The sequence below is a fragment of the Setaria italica genome, chromosome IV (assembly GCF_000263155.2).
Source record: "Setaria italica strain Yugu1 chromosome IV, Setaria_italica_v2.0, whole genome shotgun sequence".
NCBI lineage: Eukaryota > Viridiplantae > Streptophyta > Magnoliopsida > Poales > Poaceae > Setaria > Setaria italica.
Window position 1 is genome coordinate 30,508,579 of NC_028453.1, and position 15,132 is coordinate 30,523,710.

The following is a 15,132-nucleotide window of genomic DNA, read 5'->3' on the forward strand; positions in this document are numbered from 1 at the left end:
GGTTGGGTTGGTGGCCGCTGCGCGTGTCTCCGGTTAAAAACGTGCCTGGGCAGAGGACAGGAAGTAAAGCGCCTTTTTATACCTCTGCAAGGACGAACTGGAACTGAACTTAACAAACGTAGCCGAAGAAATCCGCACAGCTCGTGTGATATTTTACGTGCGTGTGTTCGAAAGGGTAAGTGTGCGTGCGTGTACGAAGCGTCTGCGTTCGCGTCTGTGCTATGTGATTAAAAAAACTGTCGGTGGCTGTTGTTCCCGTCGTTCCAAAGTCCAAACGGTTGAGCGAATGAAAAAACTTGTAAAAAAATTGACAAGAGAACTTGGTTTCGGTTCCGAGCTGGTTGCCTGGCTCACACCAATCGGAACGGAGCCAGAGAAGATGCTTCGAATATCATTGTTTTCTGCGGCAGCATGTCTAAAATCATGCCATCGCAACTGACAGCCTGCGCGCGGTGGGAACGAACGAACGAGCGAGCGAACGGCGGCAACAAGAAAGACGTTGCGGTCGCAGCGGCGGCGACTCCCAAACGCGGCCGCCTCGGTAACGCAGCCCCCGCGCGCCTATTCTTAGCTCGCCACGAGGCCCCGCCGCGGGCGCCCGTGTCCCCTCTCGCTCTCGCTTGCTCGCGTTCGGCAATGCCCACGCGCTCCCCCACCTCTCGAGCACGTCGCCGCCGCCACCACCACTAGTGCGCCGCACGTACGCGTTCACGAGGACACCCCCACCTACCGAGTCCATGGCCGGCGAGGCCGCCGGGGTGCTCCTCCTCCTGGCCGCGGTGGCGCTCGTCCTCGCGGCGGCGGCGGCTCAGTCGTCGGAGGCCGACGTGCTGCAGGCGTTCCGCGACACGCTGCGTGGGCCGGACGGCGGCCCGCCGGAGGAGCTGAACCAGTGGGTGACGCACCCGGGCGCGCCCTGCGACGCCGGCGGCGACGACACGCCGCGGTGGGTCGGGGTGAGGAAGTGCGCCGGCGGCCGCGTGGTGGTGCTGCAGCTGCAGGGATACCGCCTGCAGGGCGCCGCGCCGGACCTGGGCCTGCTCGCGCCGCTCCAGGGACTGCGCTCGCTCAGCCTCGCCGGCAACAACCTCACGGGCGCGTTCCCGGACGTGTCCGCGCTGCCGGCGCTCAAGTTCCTCTTCCTGTCCCAGAACGGGCTCTCCGGCGAGATCCCCGACGGCGCGTTCGCGGCGCTGAGGGGGCTCCAGAAGCTGAACCTGTCCAATAACGCCTTCACGGGGGCGATACCGAGCTCCATCGCGACGTCCGGCAAGCTGATTGACGTCGACCTCGCCAACAACAACTTCTCTGGGCCCGTACCGGAAGGGCTCCAGCGCTTGGGCGCCCATCTCGATGTCCAAGGTGAGTTCGTCATGCCTTACTGTTTGTTGCCATGGGAGTTTCGCGCGCTACACATGATCATTAATGCATCAATGCGGCTGGTTAGACTTTTCTCTCTGTGTTACTTGTACCATTTGGCAGATTCTGTGTAGTTTTGAAGAACTACGTTTACTAGTGAGGTGTGGTAATTAATACTTTGGGGTTAGTATTCTTCAACTTGTATAAGAGTAAGTAAATCAAATGCTTTAAATCACTTGTGGTTGCTTAGTTATTTGTTAATTAAAGGATGTAAAATCATCTACTAATAATAAATTTGTAGCACTATAAACAAAGCTTATGTCAAAAAGAAAAACTTTACTATAAAGTATACATCTCTTATGGTCCATACATAGCCAACTCCGTTATATTTTATTAAACACAGCTTGATGTCTCCTAACCCAAGAACAAAGAAAGCAAAAAAAGTGCTTGGAGAAGTTGAGGAAAACAGAGTTGTTTCTAACATCAAGGTTCATCATCCCAAGTTGAATATATTACCGTACTGCTTTGAGGTTAGCAAAGTCAAGATGGATATGAACACAACTTATTGGTTAAATCGAAAATAGCTATGCACAAATTTGACCATAGCATCAAAATTTTAAACACATGTCAAAAGAGCAAAATTTCCATTTTTTTTTTAAAAAAGAGTACTGTTCCATTGTACTTATCATTCATGCATGTATGTGTTGGTCAGATTTTCTGTGTCTCTTCCACTCTTTGGCAAATTTTGTGCAGTTTTGAAGAACTCTGTTTACTACTAAGGTGTGTAGTTAATACCATGAATTAGAACATAGAAGTGGGCATGGGTAGTAAATAATATTTTGGGCTCAATAACTCAAGATGAACATGGATAAACTGGAACGTATGCATAAAAATAACCGTAACATCAAATTTGAAAAACACATTAAAATAGCAAAAGTTCTAAAAATTTTAAAAACAAGCATTATTATGTGCACAATATTTATGTACAATTTATTTATAATTCAAAAACAATAACAAAAAACATGGATGGAAGTTAAGAAATTTATATGTTACAATAAATCTGAATACTTTAGGCTTGGTTTGGCATGCGATTATTGTAGGGCAGACTTGGGTAGATGAAACCAGGACTGAAATTTTTTGGATTGGCCCGAAAATTTAATTTAATGATTCCCAAAAATGCTTAGGTCTATGCTATACTGTTATTTTTTTCTGTTTCAAATTAGATCTGTCTATATGCTACTTGGGTGATTTGTAATGTCACATCACGCAAATTAATGTAGCTGAGAAAATCGAGTGATTCAAAGCAAACCAACACTCGAATTTGCACCGATAGGATTAAAATCCAACTGCTCAGATTTCAATTAGGTCCCGTTTGGATTCTTGGAATTGAATTCCATTCTAATAATCATTATTTAGATATAAATTAATTAAGCTAATATAATTATATGTGGAATATATTTGTATATTATTGTTGGTGATACGGGAGAAATACTTATGCGCTGCACTTCTGCTACAGGGAAGCGAATCCAAGAGCATGCTATAAGAATTGAATTCCATTCTAATAATCATAATCTATATAATCAATTTCCATCTCCCACCCTATGAATTTAAGATAGGCTTATATCTAAACTTTGGAAAGTTGTGGAATGCCACCTTTCAAGATAAATTAGCCTATTCCATTAAATAGATTCCAATTCCTTCAAAATGAAGGGATCCAAACGGGACCTTAAGGTAATTATTTATACTAATATACATAACTAGTACAAATCTAAACATAAAGCATTAATAAAGATAACATATGCACATGAACGTCAACTGGTCAGCGCCCTCAGCGCTCATGATAAATAGTGGTTGCCTAGACGAACGTGTGGACGAAAATACATCTAGACGCAAAGACATCATATCAAAATATCAGCAAGACATGACATTATCTGACATTTAAACAATTACACCTTGTTTAAATAATCACGGCTCGGATGGACAGATGAGAAATGGAAGGGCAGACTGCGAGTAGGGTATATATGACCCCACATGTCAGTGAAAGGCTAAAACTAAAAATAGATGGGGAGCGGAGGAGGTCGGAATAGCACAGAAATATATCAGACGGCTAACAAATCGTGTGACAAACAACCTCAAATCACCCAAATGGGCTATAGCTTTTCTCTTCAAATTTATTTTTTAGAAACAACTGAATAACAATATGTATTCTTATTCTGGACTTAGCTAATGTGTAATAGCATACAACATTGATATAGTAACAATGAAAATAATTCTAAAAAGTTCAAGTTGTTATTGCTGATATAACAACATTTTCTGTTATCATTTTAGAAAAAGTATCCTATAAAATGTATTCAACTATTGTAGATTTTTTATTACAATATGCAAAACTACATGACATGGAACCAAAGAGCACAATTGAGAACAAAAATAGAAATTGTTAATTTATTGTGTTGTAGCAAAACTTGATGTAGCGGACATGGTGAGAGCCCTCTCCTTCACATAAGAGCCCAAGCTTCTAGGATAATTGTGAGGAGACAAGAGAGGCAGAGCAAGGAAGCGAGAGGAAATGTTCCATTCAAAATGAATGGTCTTGCCTTTCTTGCTCTTTGGGGTCTCCCTTTATTCATGGGTCACACATGAGAAACGGCAATATTTGCCCTTAGATTTTTCAAGACTATCCATAGCTGCATACACTCTAGGCTCTAGGGGGTATTCTTGCCATTGCATATATATATGTACATAACACAAGCAACCAAATTTCAATACAAATCATGCCCTGCTCTATAATTGACCCACTATTAGGGCTAGGTCTTTTCCTTGATAGTACCAAATTTACCCTAACATAATATACTCCCTCCGTATCAAATTGTAGCCGTTTTGACTTTTTTTAGATACATAGTTTTTAGTATGTATTTAGACATAATATATATCTAGATGCACCGCAAATAAAATGTATCTAGAAAACTCAAAATGACTTACAATTTGACATGGATTATTTGTTATTTCTGCAGGTATAGTTACTAGTATACATTGTTAGTGTTTCTACTGCACTGCATACTGCAACACAACTGAAATTGGGAATGAGTGCCTCTATATGGTCAGTCACAAGGATAACTTATTATTTTTCTAGGAACGTGCCTTAGCACATATTTCATTAAGAGAAAGAGCAATACCACAATTGAAAACCTTAATAACCAGAGGCTATTAAGGCGGTTACAGAGCACCACAAAGCAAGTGGCAGGCGACCCAACATGAAACAAGAAGAGCAAGAAAAATAGGGGAGGAAACACACTCAAACTCACAAACCTAAAAACCCACACCACCATTACAACAACACCTGCAAAGAGATACCACACCACTAAGGTTGCTAGAACGAGGAAGGCAGAAACACGACAAGAATGGCAAAGTATCCACCCGAGTAGCTCAACTAGCATGACCACAACGGCCTAGAGTCCGTTACAACATCAGAACCATGACGATAAAGTATTCACCAAGCAATAGGACCACGAGTAGCTCAGCTAGCATGACCACAACGGCCTAGAGTCCGTTACAACATCAGAACCACGACGATAAAGTATTCACCAGAGCAGTAGGACCACGACGGCAAAGTATCTGCCCTAACAAAGGTTGGTGGCAAAGCATCCACCCAAAGCACGACTAAAGTGGCAAAGCATCTGCGCGAAAGTAACCACAACCAGCAAGGCGGTAAAGCATCCACCACACAATAGCAACCTAGACAACTAGAGAGATGGTAGGCAAAATGAAGCAAAGGTAGGTTCATAAGGGGCATCTTCCCATGGAAGATGACAGTGACCGCCGCCGCCGCCACGTCGAGACCCGACACCTCAACAAGAAGGATAGGGGGATCCCACTGCGGCCGGCAGAGCTTCCAAGATGACGCCTCAAAGAAGTAAGCAACACAACTGGAAACACGGTCATCCAACCAACATGGTTAAGGTTTTCACCCAAAAAGTTTGTTGGAGAGGAAGGAAGACAGGAAACGGATGATGCCTTCAACAAGGTAGCCGACACCCGAGGGCGTCATCGTCACCGGCCCGAAAGCTGGCAAATGGCTTTTGCCTTAACCCCCGTTCCCTCCTTAGACATCCAACACCAAAGCTGCCGGGTAGCTGAGCGACATGGTGCCGAAGAACCACGCCGCTAGCCGACAATCGGGACGGCTACCCCCTGACCCCACCAGCAAAAGACATAACTGCTGTAGGGAGCCCCTGAGAGGGTGAGCGGCCACCCAAGAGGACCCTACTAGGCTGATGGCGCAGTGGCGGAACACCACGCCCCGCAGCGGGCACAACCGTTGGGGGGAGAGGGAGGCGGTGCACCCAAGCCGCGCCCCCAACCAACCAAAGTGGTGGCAGGGTGGCAATGGGAGGGGGGCGTCCCCATCTTGGACCTGCAGATCCAGCTGCGGGAGGGGTAGATTCGGCTGAGGGAGGCGCGGATCTGGCCTCCGACAGCCAGCATCGGGCTCGATGATGACGGGAAGCTCGATGTCGGTGAAGGGGGGTGACAAGGTTTGGGGCTAAGCGGGAAGGGAGGGAGGTGGGAGGGAAAAAGAGTGAAGGGAGGAAGGGACGGCAGGGCCGCTACCGCTGCAATTGCCGGCCGACAGCGATGGCGGCCAACGGAGGCCGCAGAGGGGAGGTTGTGGGGCGATCACGGCGTCGCCCGAGTCGCCTGGGGAGCGCTCGGGGAGGAGGGAACTCTCCAAAAATAACTTATTATATCAAAGAGACTAATTAAGACTGAGTGTAGCTCTTCTATTTAACATCCTGACTGCTGCGATCTTGCATAACACAATGATAACACCAGATGTGGGTATATTAGTAGTGTCAATCATTTCCTAAATTGCATGTCTCTGATCCTTGTATATATATACACCCTATGAACTGTGATCCAAACGTGTCCTGGAAATCCTCAGGGAACAAACTCCTCTGCGGCCTACCGGGCGGGCCCCCGTGCCCTTCCTCGTCCCCGGCGTCGCCGTCGTCATCCGGCAACATGAAGGTACTGATGATCATCGCCATCGTGGTGGTCGCGATCGGCGCCCTCCTGGCCGTTGCCGGCATCTTCGCCGCGGTCCAGGCCCGCCGCAACGAGCCACGCTACGCCGGCCGCTCCGAAACACTCAGCGGCAAGCCCGACGCCGCCAAGGTCAAGGTCACCTCCGCTCCGGCCGTCAAGTTCGAGCAGGTAAGCCGTAAGCACACGGTGTCAGCAGGTCAGTTCAATTCAAAGTGCTCTTGCGTAACTAACATTTGTGTGGCAGCAGGGCGGCGCGGACCAGCACGGCGGCGCGGTGACGCCGGCGGCGGGTAAGCGCGGCGGCGGGCGGCGCGACGAGCACGGGAAGCTGGTGTTCATCCAGGAGGGGCGGGCGCGGTTCGAGCTGGAGGACCTGCTCCGCGCCTCCGCCGAGGTGCTGGGCAGCGGCAACTTCGGCGCGTCGTACAAGGCGACCCTCCTCGACGGTCCGTCCCTGGTGGTGAAGCGGTTCAAGGAGATGAACGGCGTCGGGCGGGAGGACTTCGCCGAGCACATGCGCCGGCTGGGGCGCCTCGTCCACCCCAACCTCCTCCCCGTCGTCGCCTACCTCTACAAGAAGGAGGAGAAGCTGCTCGTCACCGACTACATGGTGAACGGCAGCCTTGCCCTCGTCCTCCATGGCGGTATGACCTGCAGCGCAAGCTTTTTTTTTTTTTTGCAAATATATACTCCGTCCCAAAATAATATAGCTAAGTTTAGCTTTTTTTAAAGTTTAAACTTTTTAACTTTGACCAACAATCTCTCTAAAAATAATTTATTTTAAATAGAAAAGGTTACGTATTATAATAGTAGTTGGTTCCATGATAAATCAACTAATATTATAATAATATTATAATAGTTGGTTTTATTATATTATTAGTCTCTATGGTTATTTCTCTATTCGACAGTTAAAGTCGAGAAGATTTGACTTTGAAAAAAATCTAAATATAACTATATTTTGGAACTGAGGGAGTAAGCTACATCATGCCAAGATGTGATGCCTGATCTGCTTGCAAATCAATGGAAAAAAATGCAGGGGCGAGGTCGACCCTACCGCCGCTGGACTGGCCGAAGCGGCTGAAGATCATCAAGGGGGTGGCGCGCGGGCTGGCGCACCTGTACGAGGAGCTGCCGATGCTGATGGTGCCCCACGGGCACCTCAAGTCCTCCAACGTCCTGCTCGACGCCGCCTTCGAGCCGGTGCTGAGCGACTACGCGCTGGCCCCCGTGGTGACGCCGCAGCACGCGGCGCAGGTGATGGTGGCGTACAAGTCCCCCGAGTGCGGCGCGGCGGGCGGGCGGGCGGGGCGGAAGAGCGACGTGTGGAGCCTGGGCATCCTCATCCTGGAGGTGCTGACGGGCAAGTTCCCCGCCAACTACCTCCGGCAGGGCCGCGCCGGCACCGACCTCGCCGGCTGGGTGCACTCGGTGGTGCGGGAGGAGTGGACAGGGGAGGTGTTCGACAAGGACATGCGCGGGACGCGGAGTGGCGAGGGCGAGATGTTGAAGCTGCTCAAGGTCGGCCTCGGGTGCTGCGAGCCCGACGTGTCGCGGCGCTGGGGCCTCGAGGAGGCGCTCGCGCGCATCGAGGAGCTCAGGGAGCGCGACTCCGGCGACGACAGCATCAGCACCGCCTCGTCGTTCGTCAGTGACGGCGAGCCGCAGTCGCACTCCGCGTAGTAGCGACGAGGAACCATGTCGTGTGATGTTCGTGTACCGTGGCGGCATATGTTGGTGAGAGACGCGGCCGCCGGCGGCGGCGTTGGTTGATCTCTTCAGAGGCGCGCGTGGCGGCCGGAGATCGTCGGGGGTGTGTAAGCGTGTGGGAACATTTTCGCAGCGTGTAAATTGACTGTTAGAGTTTTTTTCATCAAAAGAGGGGGAGGAGGGGTTGTCGTGGTAGGAGAATAAGGCCGTTTGACTTCTATTTGTTTTGCGTACAAAGCATTGTTGTTGCAGGTGGTATACGAAAATTGCTGTCAGAATAAAGTAGTGCAGTAAAATACGCAGAAGAGAAGGTCAAATACAAAAAGGGTTTTCCATTAATAAAGGTCACTCTTGTGCCAGTGTGCCACTTTGCATTTCGGTCGATTTGTTTGCATCGATTTGTTGATGTTCTTTGTTTGATTTTTCTTCAACGGTGACCACCGATTAGTGATGGTGAGGCGTATGCATCACCAAATATTTTCTAGTTGGTTAGTTCGATCTCTGACTCGTCACGAATTCTTGCTATATACTCCCTCCGTTCAAAAAAGAATAACTTTCTGGAATTTTTCAAACAGATTAGGAATGAATGAAAAGACGCATGTATCCTTAGTTAATTCAGTTTGCATATAGAAAATGGAGGAAATATGTTTTCATTTAATTATGCATGCACGAGATCAAAGTGCCAAATTATGCATGCATAAGACTTAAATCCTAGACTTAAATCCTAGGATGTCATTCTTTTTAGGACAAATTTTGAATCCTAGAATATTATTCTTTTTGGGACCGAGGGATTATATACTACTCATGTTTACGACACTTGTCACCAGATCAATTATGTTGATTTTGTCAATTTATAATCCGTTGGCTCAATCTCTTATAAACATTCATATAGGCACAATATGCGTGCATACCTTCATGGAGAGGAGTATATGTGAACGTTTCTATTTGTACTCTATTTGAAAAATATATATTTTCTAGATGATGACTTCAAGACTGCTGGTTCCCAACTTTTTTCTTGAGAATAACTTTTACTATAACGAATGTTTATATACTAATTAGGAGTATTAAACGTAGACTATTTACAAAACCCATTACACAGATGGAGGCTAAACGGCGACACGAATCTATTAAACTTAATTAGTTCATCATTAGCAAATGGTTACTGTAGCAGCACATTGTCAAATCATGGACTAATTAGTATCTAAACATTCAAAGATAGTTTTCCCCTAAACTTAGGGTTTCGTTTTCCTCTGGCGGCGCCGCCGGAGTCAAAATTTCTCACATCGAGATCGACGTGATCCCATACCTACAGATCGCCGACTCCGTTGGGGTCGGTCCTCGCAGAAGGAGTCTCTCCAGGCGGAGTCTGCATGGCGGACAAAGCGACGAGGGACAGGGGGAAGGAGAAGGAGAAGGATGAAGAGGGAGGGGTGCCGAGTTTGGAGGAGCATCTTGAAGCGATGGAACTACAAGGAGAGGAGGAAGAAGATCTCCACTTCTCACGGGAATTTGAAGAACTCGTGAAGGAAGTTCGGTGGCTCGCGCTGTTTAGGGTTCATACCTCGAAGCCCTTTAGTCATGCAGCGTTGTATAATACGTTGAGGAACGCATGGGCGGCAGCAAAGGAAGTGACCTTTAAAGCCCGAGAACCAAATCTGTTTGTGGTGCAGTTTCACTGCCTAGGAGATTGGACGAGGGTCATGGAGGGAAGGTCGTGGCTGTTCAGAGGGGCAGCCATTGTTATGGAAGAATATGATGGCTATTCAAATGTGAAGGCATACAGATTAGACAAGATTCCAATCTGGGCAAGGGTTCAGGGAGTCCCGGAGATGTTAATGAAGAAGAAAGAACTAGCTGAGAAAGTTGCCAAGAAGGTGGGCGAGATTATCACGGTCCAAGTAAATGATGGGAAGATTAATTCAACTCCGTATTTGCGGGTGAGGGTGTGGATTGATTTAAGGAAGCCTCTCGTGCGAGTGGTGCCGATCACACTCAAGGACCGTATGAAGTGCCTGGTACAGTATGAAAAGTTGCCTAGTTTCTGTTTCTTTTGTGGATGCTTAGGCCATGAGGCTTCAGAATGTGGAGATGGTGTCCACCCAAAAGAAACATGTGAGTGGGGAGATTGGCTGAGAGCTCCGTTCATGGCAATGACGATGATGAGAGAGGATCGTGGAGGACGTAGTGGTGGGAGAGGATGAGGGCGTGGAAGAGGAGCTGGCCGTGGAGGCGGTTTCGAAGAGGAACCATATGATATGGAGATATCAGAGGAGACGGATGCTGAAGAAGGAGATGATCAGGCAAAAGAAAAGGCAGTGGTTGTGGTAGGGCTCACGAACCCGGCACAAACAAATTTGCTGGAGTATCAGAGTGAAAATAATGCTACTATTAGCCCATTAGCAGAACAAGAGAAGAAGAGGCCTAGAAGAAGTGAAGATGGCGAAGGAAAAAACCAAAAAACCTCAAGTGCAAGATCAGCACTCTCCTTCGAGGAGGGCGACCGGGCTCAATGAAACTCCTAGCATGGAACTGCATGTAGCGACCGACCCCTAATCTTCCCAGTTAAGTTTGATCTCAGCCTTTAACCTCAGTCAGTTGCTCTGTTGACCGCACCTAAGTGCTCAGACTTCCGCCAGTTCCGACCCCTGAGATCCGACCCCTACCGTTCGTTCCTTTTTCCCGACCCTGGCGAGTTCAGCCCTCCGTCGGATCCTGCTGATCTTCCTCATCCGTCCGATCTTTCCCTCCGGTGAACCCGTGAGATCTTTTCCAGATCCCCCGCACCAGCCGCACTCGAGTTTCATGGCCGCCTCAGAGCTTTCCTGCCGCGTGGCTCGTCTTCTCCGACGCCATCGCCCAGTTTTGTCTCTGGCAAGGAACAGAGTTGGTTCCCGCGCCCTTTTCCCCAATGGCAGCGGAAGCCCTCTGCACCCCTTTCTGCAGACCCTCGTCTCCCGCGCCCATCATCACGATACCAGATCCCGGCCCCGGAGACCGATGTCGCCCGTCTTTTCCGTCCCTTCCAGCAACAGTTGCGTCGCCCGGTCGTCGCTACACGACGATTCCCCCACCGCCAACCCCGACCGCGGCCGCGACAGTCTCTTTCCCCGCTCTGTCAGAAGCCGCCCGACAATCTGTTGTTTCGCGCTCTCCCCCGCGCCGCGTCCGCTTGTTCTCCCCCCTGTGCGCCCTTGATCCTAGCGCCGTTTAACCGGTCTTTTCTATCACCTCTTCCGCATGACGACGCCCGCTCTCCGCAAAATCTCAACCACCGGTCTACCCGCGCCTACGCTGCCCTGACGGAGTAGCGCAATGATCGCTGGCGTCACCCCCGGAGTTCTGCAGCACCGCCCGGTTTGCTCAATCGCCGCCACGGCAGAGCACTCCATTGCTTCTCCCCGGCCTTCGCGCCGCTCCCCTTCTCTCTCTCCGCGACGTTTCCGTTCCCCTGCGCCAGCAGCTATAAAAGGAATGCCCCCGTCGCCGGAGTTCCCTCCGCCTTTGTTGCCCTTAGCTTCCTCTAGCTCCCTGCTCAAGCTTCTAGCGCCACCCACCCAGTTCTTGAAAAGTCCTTCTCCCAGTTCCTTCTCAGTTCCACCAAGTCACCAGCAGCGTGCTCCCTTGTGCTGCGTAGAGCTCTCTTGTGATCCGCAAGAAGCAGCGCCGCCGCCGGAGTATCGCCGATCTTAGTCCCTGCTCGAAGCTCTAGTTCCGCGCCCAAGTCTGCCTCTTCCCGACCCCAAGCTTTCCTTTCAGGAAGAAGGTGAGTGCCGACCCTAAGTCCGCCTCGCCCGACCCCTCCTATCCGCCCGACCCCAGTTCCGTCTCATCCGACCCCGCCTGTTCTGCCGACCCTTGTTCGCCTCGCCTGAGGGCTTGGCTGTGATCTTTTTCTTCAACTCGAGGGTGTATGTGTAAAACGTGGGAACCCTTCGGCGCCTACGTCTGAGGATCCCAGTTATCACATCCTCTAGTTCAAGGATCAGACCACTAGTTTCCTTCCTGCCCTTACCTCATGATCATCATCAGCTCTCTCAAAAAGCCTTAACCTCCTGCTCCTTGTCGCAAGTTTCTGGGCTCAGGTGAGCCAGTGTTGCTGTTGAACTAACCATTTAAGCTGACCCTTGCATTGCATTCGTGTAGAGCTGCACCTCGTCGACGGTTTCTACGAGCTTCACCCGGCGCCTGAAGAAGAAGCTGTAGCCGAGTTCCTGCCCGCGGAAGTCGAAGCCGCCCCCGAAGTCGATCAGTTTCCGCCCTCTTTGTTTGCAGGCAAGCCCCGGATGCATGAATGTCCTATTAGTCTTACCAGACTTGCGCATGCCTTCTATAACTTGCTTGTGCATTTACGTATAGGAGTTGTTTGGAACCTTAGATGCATGCCTTAGTTATCCCTGTGATCTGAACACTAGCTGTTGGACCGAGTAGCTGCATTGCTTAAATAGGAGACGGTAAAAGCCGAGTGATTGCCTGTCACTCGCGAGTTATAGGAGTTGCATGTTTACTCTCCTGTTACAACTATAAGGATGATGGACGGGGCAGGGTTTTGGTAACACCTTGGTGGTCGGATGGTCGCCCCGTCTGTCTATGAAAACTTGCTAAGGCCCGACAGTGGTGGTGTTCGTGATCAAGTGTTTGAAAGTACTAGCCTCATACTTAGTATGGGATGAGGAAGCCTAGTACCTGATTGAACCTAGACGTGAGCGGTCGCCCCATTGTTCTTGGAACGGAGTTTCCCCTGCTGGTTGTCGCACGTGGTGGCAAAGTGTGGTCACAGAATGGCAGAGACCGGGTCTGTGAAACCTTGCATCAAAGGAAATGGGTCCGACACGGGTTAGGGGATTGATGGGGAAGGCCGACACAGGAAGCGACCTCCGGGTGCGCGGATGTCGTGGGGCTAGGTTCACCATGCATGGTTAAAGAACTCGAATCGATTCGTCTGCCTCTCACAGTTTGAGATTACTTGATCGCTATGTCACCCTGAGTAAATGAGGAATCTGATGATGGCAATGTTGTTGTTTTTATCCATACACTTGTTTGACTCAATGGTTGCTTAGAATAGGTTGCACAACCTAGAATGGTAAGTAAATCTAGAACCGGAGCTAAAACTTGGAAAAATAGGATACTTAATGCTTTTGGCAAAACAAACCCCTCAGCCAAGAAGCCTTGCATGTCTAGTTGGAAGAGTAGTTGGCTCCTCCCCGGTTAAGTCTTGTTGAGCTTAGTAGCTCAGCCTTGTTGTGGCTCCTGTTTTTCAGGTGAAGTTGCAGCTCCCGACCCCTCCCTTGTTGGCACTTGGCCGCCCCAGCTCCCGCCAGGCTGGACGGTCGAGTGGGATCCTTCCTCGGACGGCGAGGAGAGGACTCAGTGATGTTCTGGCTGGCCTCGCCCGGACGTCCGACCTGACAAAGTCTTCCGCTAGCTTTTCTCTGTTGATCTTGGGTTGTAAACCCTGATGTTGGATTTTATGGTGGAACCAAAATGAGTAAAACTTGTTCAAAATCCATGGACTTGTTGTATTCTCTGTAACCACTCACCTTGTGTGAGTTTTGCTGAACTCGATCCTGTTTAAGTGGTTAAATCGGATGAAGTCCGACGGCGCTTCGTGTTAGCTCGAGTTAATCAGGAGTGTCGCGTGTTAGGCGGCTAAACTCTGATTAATCAAGCTAATCCGAGGTGGTTCCGCCACACTGCCGGGGGCTCGCGAGTCATCGAGCAGTTCGAGCGTTTCTGGAGGTCCGGAGGCGCTTAAATCCAGATGTGTTTTTTCTGTCTGAAACACACCTAGACAACACTAAGGCAGAAAATTTGCGGAGACGTGTTGGCTTCAATCAGATGGCGGTGCATGAAAGCGATGGCAGGAGTGGGGGCTTGCTTCTGATGCGGAACAATGACAGTAGCATTAGGGTGCAAGATGTGACGAAATACTTCATTGACGTGGTGGTTGATGAAGATGGTGGATGGCGATTTACTGGCTTATATGGTGAGCCGGTGTGGAATCGGAAGGATGCAACATGGGAGGCGATCCGAGCAATCAAGGGGGACCCTGGGGTTCCTTGGCTGCTCATGGGTAATTTTAATGAGATTCTGTATAACTCGGGAAAGGAGGGAGGAAGACCGAGAACACAACGACAGTTACAACATTTTCATAATGTGCTATCGGAATGTGGTCTAAATGATATGGGCTTTATTGGTGACATGTTCACATGGCGACGAGGAGACATTAGGGAGAGATTAGATCGGGCTCTTGCTACCTTGCAGTGGTCAGATTTATTCCCACAGTCTACATTGGTAAACAGTGAGAGTATAAGGTCAGATCATAGACCAATCCTGATGGATACTCAGTACCTTGCGCCAATCCAAGGGGGAGGGGGCAAGAAGCGATTTGAAGCGCGCTGGTTACAGGAAGATACGGTTGAAGAGATGATTAAAGCAGCATGGGCAAGAGCAAAGGTACGTGGTGATGGACCTTCTTTTGTAGAAAAGGTTAACAATGTCCATGAAGAACTACACAAATGGGATAAAGATGTCCTAAAGGCTCCGGCCGAAAGGATATCTAATCTAAAGAGGGAACTTGAGAGGTTGAAAAGGGGGCCAATGACGGCTGCTAATACAGAATCACAGAAAGAAGTCATGGTACGACTGGAATTGATGTTAGAACAAGAGGAAATCCATTGGTTCCAACGTGCTAGAGCAAATTGGCTCAAGCAGGGAGATAGAAACACAAGTTTTTTCCACAACTTCGCAACCAAGAGGAGAAAGAAAAACACAATCAAGGGCCTGATGGATGACAATGGTACAAGACACGAAGATGGCGGTGCGATGTGCAATATTGTCCAAAGCTATTTTGAGACTCTATTTACATCAGAAGTAGGCAATCCCGATCCGAGTGTATTGTTAGATGTCAAACGTTCAGTCACTCAGGACATGAATACGGAGTTGATGAGGCCGTTCACAGCAGAGGAGATAAAGAGAGCGTTGTTCCAAATTGGCGATTTTAAGGCACCCGGACCAGATGGGATG

General features: G+C 49.2%; 1 protein-coding gene across 1 annotated transcript; it reads left to right on the forward strand.

Moving 5' to 3' along the window:
• Positions 1–470: 470 nt before the first annotated feature.
• LOC101779485 (pollen receptor-like kinase 4) lies at positions 471–8,448 on the forward strand. Its single transcript, XM_004967058.2, has 4 exons — positions 471–1,362; positions 6,299–6,570; positions 6,650–7,046; positions 7,439–8,448. The coding sequence occupies exons 1-4, from the start codon at positions 738–740 to the stop codon at positions 8,080–8,082; spliced, it is 1,938 nt and encodes a 645-aa protein (XP_004967115.1). The 5' UTR covers positions 471–737; the 3' UTR covers positions 8,083–8,448.
• Positions 8,449–15,132: the final 6,684 nt, after the last annotated feature.